The following is a 9,223-nucleotide window of genomic DNA, read 5'->3' on the forward strand; positions in this document are numbered from 1 at the left end:
GGACTAACTCCTCCTCCCTCCTACCGTGAGCCTCCCGTGGGACAGAAACTGTGTCCCACCTGAATATGTTGTATCTACCGCAGGGTTTGGCAGCAAAGTGCTTAGACACCATAATTATTATTCCCGTTACTGAGCTTGTGGCTTATTTTCAGGCAGAGGGGCTGCTGCTGTGAATGCTACTGGGGTCGAAATCTTGCTACGTCAGGCATTTGTGGACATGGAGGGGTTTTTTTTTTTTTTAATAAAATAGATGTAAAGTGCCATTCCAACTCTTTGAAAAATAGTTTTTTTCCCCGCTTAAAACAAGTGCATGTTTATCCTCCCGTGCAGGAAGAGCAGCTCGACAGTCGTTCCGCATCCGGGTCGGGCCCCCTCAGCCGGCCAGCCGGGCCGTCCCCTAGCTTTTCAGTTTCAGGTCCAGGGGTTTGAGGAAGGCGGGCAGGGGCAGCTGGTCCAACGCCTCCGGGAAGTGCCGGGGAGAGATGGCCCGGACGAGGACCTGCATGGCCCTGGAGAAGAGGGACGGGGGCGCCAGGCCGACGAGCCACTGGAACTTGGGCTCCCCGACGAGGGTCTGCCAGTGGCGCCTGTTCTCCAGCAGCTGCGGGCGCATGGGGCAGGGGAAGCCGTGGGGCACGTAGAGGAACAGCAGGTCCAGCAGCAGCAGCTGGTCGCGGGGGGCCGCGCCCGAGCTCCGCCCGAGCTGCTGGAGCACGAGGTCGAGCGGCGTGTGGCCCGCCGCGTCCCGCGGGCAGGGAGAGGCCCCGTGGCCCAGCAGCAGGAAGAGGCACTCGGGGCGGGCCAGCTCGCAGGCCACGTGCAGCGACGTCTGGCCGCCCTCCACCCGGCCGCAGCCCCGGCGGTCCAGGTAGCCGGCCCGCTCGCCGGACGGGAGGTCCCGCACGGCCCGGAGGATGCGGCAGAGGATGTGGACGCGGTTGTAGCGGACGGCCATGGCCAGGTGAGGGGAGGGGGCCTGGCAGCAGCTGAAGGTCGGGCTGGGCACGGCCAGCGCCCGCTGGGCGAACTTGCCCAGCAGGTACTGGGCGTAGGGCCGGTGGTCGTGGACCAGGGCGTACAGCAGGGCCTCGGAGGGCGAGTAGGTGCTGGCCGTGCCGCCCTCCTCCCAGTGGAAGGCCTCCGTGGCCCGCATGTCCTCCAGGAACCAGACGGGTAGCAGGTCCCGCACGGCCTGGTAGAAGGCGAAGGAGGATTTCTTGCACTGCTTCTGAGCCCGCTCCTGGGCGCGGCTGCCGGGGCCGCTGCTCTGCCTCTTCACGTCCCAGGGCATGGTGGGGTGGGGGCGAGGGGCTGGCGTCACGGGGAACCCCGGCCCATGCCGGGCTCCACGCACGTTACCGGGAGCCCTGCTGGAGAGAGGAGGAAGAAACGTTGAGGGGAAGCAGCGGGGTCAGGCAGGCGGTGATGGCCCACGGAAGCCTCCGGGGCGTGGTGGACAGAGCCCGGGAGTGAGAAGGACCTGGGTTCTAATCCCAGCTCTGCCACTCGGCCGCTGGGTGACCTTGGATGAGTCAAATCACTTCTCTGGGCCTCAGTTACCTCATCTGTCAAATGGAGATTAAGACCGTGAGACCCGTTTGGGACACGGATTGGGTCCGACCCAATTTGCCTGTATCTACCCCGGCGCTCGGAACAGTGCCTGGCACATAAGGAATACCCCCAAAACCCCTCAAACCGATAAGACCCTGGTCACAAACGCACACGGCCCAAGACCACCTCCTCCAGAAGCACTTATGTATATATCTGTTATTTTATTTATTGGTATTGATCTGTCTCCCCCACCTTCTAGACCGTGAGCTCGTTCTGGGCAGGGAATGTCACTGTTTTCGGTTGTATTATATTTTCCCAAGTGCTTAGCGAACGAATGAATGAATTCTGCTACTTCCTCATCTCGCTTCCTACGCACTAGCACTCTTCACGACCGATCCCCCTTCCTCCTCCACAAGCCTTCCCTTCTGAATCTGCATGGTTATATTTCTGAGGTTCATTTTGGGCTCTGTCTTTTTCTCCCACGTTAGACAAGGAGGCGTCTCAAGGTCAAGCTGGGCCCCGAGCAGCCTAGCTGAGGCCCGGGACACCCCCCGGAGAATCAGACGCATGGGCCAGCGCTCCATGGTCCAGTGTCCAATTCCTGAGCTGGGCCCACCGCTGCAGGGGGCTACCACGTGGCTACAGTGGCCTGCTGCCAGTTGCAATTCCAGCAGCCAGAATGACTCTGACCCGGTCACTGCCCCTTGGAAGTGAGGTTCTGTACTCCGGTTGGAGGGAGACACCCAGATCGATATCAGCGGTGGGCGCTTACTGTGTGCAGAGCACTGTACTAAGCGACTGTACTAAGCGCTTGGGAGAGTACAGTACCACAGAGTTGGTAGACATGTTCCCTGCCCTGTAAGGAGCTTACAGTCCAACCCCAGGTGCTGTGAACCAGGGAGAGGTCACAGAGTTCTGAGGGGGGAGGACAGGGTAGCTGAACCCATCCTGGGTCTCGCTGGGCTCGACTTCGGAGAAGTACAATCGGGTTGTATGGGAAACCCATTGTCTGGGCAAGGCTCTGCTGTAGGGACTCAGTAATAATAATGACAATAGTATTTGTTAAGTTTTTTATGGTATTAAGCACTTACTGTGTGCCAAGCGCTGTTCTAAGCTCTGGGGTAGATACAAACTAATGAGATTGGACACAGTCCCTGTCCCACATGGGACTCACACTCTTAATCCCCATTTTCCAGATGAGGTAACCGAGGCACTGAGAAGTGAAGTGACTTGCCCAAGGTCACCCAGCAGGTACGTAGCAAAGCCAGGAGTAGGAACCCAGGTCCTTCTGACTCCCAGGCCTGTGTTCTATCCACTAGGCCACACTGCTTTTCGTGGACGGAACCCACCCAACCCCTGCTTCTGCTCCACCCATCCAACTCCCCACAGTCACATCAGCACTCCCCAGCCTTTCCCATCCCTTTCCCATCATTCATTCATTCAATAGTATTTATTGAACGCTTACTATGTGCAAAACACTGTACTAAATGCTTGGAAAGTACAATTCGGCAACAGATAGAGACAATCCCGCCCATCTACTATCACCTCTTTCCCCTTCACTGGATTCCCTTCCTGCTCCCTCCTCTTGCTGGGCCTGTTTCAGGGCTGGGAGCAGAGGGTCCAGGACAATGTCTCAGCCCCCCTTTTCTTTTAAATAGTAGTTGTTAAGTGGTTACTAGGTGCCAGGCACTGGGGTAGATACAAGGTAATCAGATTGGATACAGTCCCTGTCCCATATGGGGCTCACAGTCTTAATCCTCATTTTACAGATAACTGAGGCACAGAGAAGTGAAGTGACTTGCCCGAGGCCACACAGCAGACAAGTGGCTGAGCTGGGATTAGAACCCAGTGCTCCATCCACTAAGTAACGCTGATTCTCAGCTTCTCCGTTTGGGGGAATAGCAGCCAACGCATTCCCAGTTAGCCTTTATTTGCAGACGGAGTGAGTTGTCTCCTTCCCTTCACCCTTTCTCCTCGTGCACCGTTTATCACGACCCTTCCCGAGTCCCTTAAAAACCTGTGGGTCCCGCCTCTCTTTCCACGTTGGGACCGGCAGCCCCACATCAACTCCGGCAGACTCTGCCCTGATGGGTTGTGGGCACTCAGGCCGTGGGCAGATTTCCCCACGGTGGCTCCTAGGGTCGGAGCTCGGAGATTCCGGTCACTCCCGACCGAGGGGCAACCTGGGGGACAGCGGGGGGGGCTCTCCCTGCCGGGAGTGGACCTGGATCCTCCGAACCCATCCCTCCTGATGGGAGACTCGGCCGGTGGGCTCGCCTTGCCTCGACAGCAGTTAGGACAGGATGACATCGGATGGGAGCCCGGGCACCCGCCACACCTGAGCAAACCACTCTGGCCTCTGGTCAGCACATGGCTGACCAGCAGCGGGGACCTAGGGACCACCATGGGCGACCTGCTTTCGAGAAGCAAAGTCCCAGCAGGGCCCGTCTACCACAGCTCCGGGTGCAAGAGATTCTAATCCCGGAGCAACCCCCATGGATGCAGTCTTTCTGCCGGCGGCACTGTCTCCAAATGGAAAGGGCAAAGTTCAAGGCACCCAGGCCCGCTGGACCTTCCAGACATCCCGAGGATGGCAACGACAGTTCAAGAAGTCTGACGTAATGGCAGAGGACTGTGGAAATCTGCCTGCGCTATTGGCTTTGCCCCCAGAAAGAGAAGCAGAGTGGTCTGGTGGACAGAACAGGGGCCTGGGAGTCCCTGCTCTGCCTCCGGTGTGACCTTGGGTGAGTCACTTAACTCTGCTGGGCCTCAGTTTCCTCATCTGTAAAACTTGCCTCTCTTCCCCTTAGACAGTGAATCCAGCGTGGGACAGACACTGTATCTGATCTGATTATCTTCTATTTGATTATCTCATTTCTATCCTAACCCTCACTACAGTGCCAGGGACATAGCAAGGGCTTAAAAAATACCACAATTATTATTATCATCATTATTACTAAAGAGCCTACACATCCTGCCAGATAAATGCCACACCTGTTTCTCGGGAGGTGAACTGAAGGAGGAAAACGATAGCCGCCGAAAGTCTGCCAGAAATGGGTTTCGAGTTCTTCCTGCTTCAAACCCAAATCCCTTTCACTGCCCTTCATGTTTACTAGACTGTGAGCCCGTCACCGGGCAGGGATTGTCTATATCTGTTGCCTAATTGTACATTCCAAGCGCTTAGTACAGTGCTCTGCACATAGTAAGTGCTCAATGAATACTATTGAATGAATGTTCATCTTCTCCTGTTGTGATGCTCTGTGCCTCCTCTCCCCACTCCCCACCCTTGACCTCGCTGAGCTGGATTACAGGCTTTCCTTAACCATCAGAAACACCATCCTAAATCAAACAGGTATCCCTCTCCTGCAGCTAAAAAAAGGGTTAGGGGCCTCCACTTCAGGTTCCCACTGGGTTTAGACAATTGCGGTTCTGCTTGGAGCCTGGGGGGAAGGGGGACTTTCCTAGGGGTCAGAAAGGCTTGGTTCTGATCTGAGGTGGAACTTCAGGTAAGTGATAATAATAATAATAATGTTGGTATTTGTTAAGCGCTTACTATGTGCAGAGCACTGTTCTAAGCGCTGGGGTAGACACAGGGGAATCAGGTTATCCCACCTGGGGCTCACAGTCTTAATCCCCATTTTACAGATGAGGGAACTGAGGCACAGAGAAGTTAAGTGACTTGCCCACAGTCACACAGCTGACAAGTGGCAGAGCTGGGATTCGAACTCATGAGCCCTGACTCCAAAGCCCGTGCTCTTTCCACTGCGCCACGCTGCTTCTCTAAGTTCTAAGTGCTGAACCCCTCTGAGCCTCACTTGTAAACATAGGTCTGATCTTCTCTGCCCTTTCCTCTCTCACATGGCCAGAGGGGGAAGAATCAATGAGATCACGCACGTGATGCCACTCTGCCATCTTGGAAAGAAGAAGAAGAATAATTACAGTATTTGTTAAGTGCTTACTATGTGCCAAGTACTGTTCTAAGCGCTGGGGGAGATACAAGATTATCAAGTTGTCCCACGTGGGGCTCAGTCTGCATCCCCATTTTACACATGAGGGAACTGAGGCTCAGAGAGGCGGGATTACAACCCATGACCTCTGACTCCCAAGCCCGGGCTCTTTCCACTAAGCCACGCTGCTTCTCTAGCAGGGAGACGGATTCCCAACGGGATCACGGCCCAGTGAGAGGTCGCGGCCCTGAAACTGTGTCAGAGAACCACCGATCCTTTCCCGTGGTGGCGGAACTAGGCCCCAGGGCAGGGCACGATAGCAGGAAGGCGGCTTCTGCGTTGCTCACCACAGGCAGGCAAACGCCCCCTCGAAATCGGACGGCAACCAGGCCTCAACAGAGAGTCCGGCCTCCCTGAGAGCCCCCCTGTCCAGGGAGTGTCTGGTTCCTTCTGAAGAGACTGCTGGGCACTTGAGAAGGGAAGCAGGGTGGGCTAGTGGAAAGAGCCCGGGTCTGGGAGTCTGAGGATCTGGGCTCTAGTTCCAGCTCTGCCAGTTGCTTGCTGTGTCACCTCAGGCAATCGCTTAACTTCTCTGGGCCTCAGTTCCCTCGAGAGTTAAATGGAGATTCAATACCTCTTCTCCCTCCTACGTAGACTGTGAACCCCGTCTGCCATGTACCTACCTCAGCACTTAAAACAATGTAGGACACATAATAAGGGCTATACAAGTACCATTTAAAAAGAAAAAAGATATAGACCTCTCCGGGGGTGGGGGCTTGTTGTTTCCTGCCAAACGCTACAATTAGTCCAGGACTTCCCCTCCGGCAGCCCCAGCTTCAGCCTGCAGAGGAGGGAGGGGGAGGAGAGGGAGGTGATGCTGTGACATTGCAAAACCCGATAAGGAGCTTGTTGGGGCAGATAAACCTGGGCAGTTCAGCTCTGGGGCTTCACGGGGAGGAAACCAACCTGACCAAGCCAGACTGCTGCTCCAACCCCAACTCGCTCAGCTGAGTCCAGCCTTGTCCCCAGATGGCGGGGACCTCGGTCCATCCAATGCCCAATAAGTAAATGCTTAGAATGAGGTAACTCTATTTCCCAATCCTCCTCCCCGACCCCACCAAATCTGGGAGGAATTTCCCCCTCGTCCCATTTTATAGATGGCAACAGATAGGTTTCCAGAAGGGAAGGCTGTCACTCAAGGTCACAGAGCAAAGCAGGCTGAAAATGGAGACCAGAGGCCAACCTGAAGAATGGCCCCGTTAGGTGGTGGATGTCCTCAGGGTTGGTCCGGCTTGGGGTTGGGGGGAGAGGCAGGGGAAATAAAGCTACTGCACTGGACGCTAAGATGGGGGTGGGGACCGGGAGAGGTTCTTCCACCCTAAGCCCTTGTGCAACAACTTCAGGGGCCAGTTGTGGGAGAGACTTGGGAGCCCAGGCCTGCTCTCCCTCCACCCACTGAAGTTTTCACCGCTGTGGAGATTGGGGCAGTAAAGTCTGGGAGGGCACCAGGGAGGGCGTCAAGGGAGGATGGTTTGCCCCCAGGCTTTTTAAACCTGGAGGAGACCCGAACCATCCTCAGGCCTGTCGGGTCCTCCTGCGGGCGCCCGGGGAGCCCCTCCTCCCCTGTGGGAGAGATGGCGGAGGGGGGGGTCTCGGGTGGGACCTCTCCGGTCTCAGAGAAGCAGCACGGCGTAGTGGATATAGCACGGGCCTGGGAGTCAGAAGGACATGGGTTCTAATCCCAATTCTGCCACTTATCTGCTGTGTGACCTTGGGCAAGTCACTTAGCTTCTCTGGGCTTCAGTTCCCTCATCTGTAAATTGGGGATTAAGACTGTGAGCCCCATGTGAGACAAGGACTGGATCCCATGGTGGTGGAATTAGACCCCAGGGTTGGACACGCCAGCGGGAAGGCCGCTTCTACGTTGCTCGCCACAGGCAGGCAAACACCCCCTCAACACCGGATGGCAACTAGGCCTCACCAGGGACTCCGGCTTCTCTGAGAGCCCCCCCCCCCGATTACCTTGAATCTACCCCAGCGCTTAGGTCAGTGCTTCACAGTGCTTAACCAACACCATCCTCATCATCACCCACCCCGGGGGTCTCCGGCCCAGGCCAGGGGGAGGCAACTAAGGAGAGGAAAAGTTGTGGGGAGGGAGGAGAGGCGGGGGGGCCTGTGGGATAAAGTGGGGAAGGGGGTGTCTCTGTGATCATGCGTGTGCACCCGTGTGAGAGTTCAGGGGACACGCATGTGGGAATCATCCAGCAGGCCCGGCCCTGGTTATATAATAATAATAATAATAATGATGATGATGGTATTCAGCCCTTAAAACAGTGCTTGGCACATAGTATATATAATATATAATAATAATAATAATAATGATGATGATGATGATATTCAGCCCTTAAAACAGTGCTTGGCACATAGTAAGCGCTTAACAATAATAATGATAATAAAGATGGGGGTTGTTAAGCGCTTAACAATAATAATGATAATAACGATGGGGGTCGTTAAGCGCTTACTATGTGCCAAGCACTGTTCTAAGCGCTGAGAAGAGAGGACCGGACTTAGCCCCCCTTTTCCTCCTCTCCCCCTCCCTTCCGCATCACCTCGGCTGACTCCCTTTGCTCTTCCCTCCCTCCCCCCAGCCCTTATGTGTAGATGGATACAGCTATAATTCTATTTATTTATATTGATGCCCCTTTACTTGTTTTGCTGTCCGTCTTCCCCCCGGCCCCAGACTGCGAGCCCGCTGTTGGCTAGAGATCGTCCCTATGTAGTGGTGAGCTGTGCTTTCCAAGCGCTTAGTACAGTGCTCTGCAGGTCGTAAGCGCTCCGTCAACACGACTGAATTGAATCGTGTGTGGTGGGGGGGGGGGGATCCCGGGCTCCCACGAGGGGAGGGGAGCAAGCCCACACGCACACACTCAGAGGCGGAGAGGGAGCCCCTGGGCAAGCAGCCAGCCCGGCCCGTGACCCCCTCCCCCGGCCGCCCCTCACCTCAGCCCCGGAGAAGGCTCTCCCGATTCTCCCGCAGTGGCGCCGGGCGCGGGAGAAGACAGGAGCAGGAGCTGCAGGAGCTGCAGGAGCAGGTGCAGGAGCTGGAGGAGCTGCAGGAGCTGGAGGAGCTGCAGGAGCTGCAGGAGCTGGAGGAGCTAGAGGAGCTAGAGGAGCTGGAAGAGCAGGAGCAGGAGAAGCAGGAGCAGCTAGAGGAGCTGGAAGAGCAGGAGCAGCTAGAGGAGGTGGAGCTGGAGAAGCAGGAGCAGCTAGAGGAGCTGGAGGAGCAGGAGCAGCTAGAGGAGCTGGAGGAGCAGGAGCAGGAGAAGCAGGAGCAGCTAGAGGAGCTGGAAGAGCAGGAGCAGCTAGAGGAGGTGGAGCTGGAGAAGCAGGAGCAGCTAGAGGAGCTGGAGGAGCAGGAGCAGCTAGAGGAGCTGGAAGAGCAGGAGCAGCTAGAGGAGCTGGAAGAGCAGGAGCAGGAGCAGCTAGAGGAGCTGGAGGAGCAGGAGCAGCTAGAGGAGCTGGAGGAGCAGGAGCAGGAGCTGGAGGAGCTGGAGAAGCAGAAGCAGGAGCAGCTAGAGGAGCTGGAAGAGCAGGAGCAGGAGATGGAGGAGCTGGAGCAGGAGAAGCAGGAGCAACTAGAGGAGCTGGAGAAGCAGGAGAAGCTAGAGGAGAAGGAGGAGAGGAAGAAGGCGGCGCGGCGCTGCGCTCGCCCGGCCCAGCCCGGC

The 9,223-nt window shown here is 56.4% G+C and overlaps 1 protein-coding gene across 3 annotated transcripts; it reads right to left on the reverse strand.

Annotated features, from left to right (window-relative positions):
• Positions 1–215: 215 nt before the first annotated feature.
• On the reverse strand, positions 216–8,632 carry ANKRD9 (ankyrin repeat domain 9). 3 transcript variants are annotated; one of them, XM_007669391.2, is made up of 3 exons: positions 8,499–8,632; positions 6,257–6,339; positions 216–1,370 (listed from the first exon to the last, which is right to left on the reverse strand). In XM_007669391.2, exon 3 carries the CDS (start codon positions 1,289–1,291, stop codon positions 398–400), a length of 894 nt encoding a protein of 297 aa, XP_007667581.1. In that variant the 5' UTR covers positions 1,292–1,370; positions 6,257–6,339; positions 8,499–8,632; the 3' UTR covers positions 216–397. The 3 variants fall into 3 exon arrangements, with proteins under 3 accessions (XP_007667581.1, XP_001513645.1, XP_007667580.1); XM_001513595.3 differs by lacking the exon at positions 6,257–6,339 and having other exon boundaries at positions 216–1,367; XM_007669390.2 differs by lacking the exon at positions 6,257–6,339.
• Positions 8,633–9,223: the final 591 nt, after the last annotated feature.

Source organism: Ornithorhynchus anatinus, chromosome 1 (genome assembly GCF_004115215.2).
Source record: "Ornithorhynchus anatinus isolate Pmale09 chromosome 1, mOrnAna1.pri.v4, whole genome shotgun sequence".
NCBI lineage: Eukaryota > Metazoa > Chordata > Mammalia > Monotremata > Ornithorhynchidae > Ornithorhynchus > Ornithorhynchus anatinus.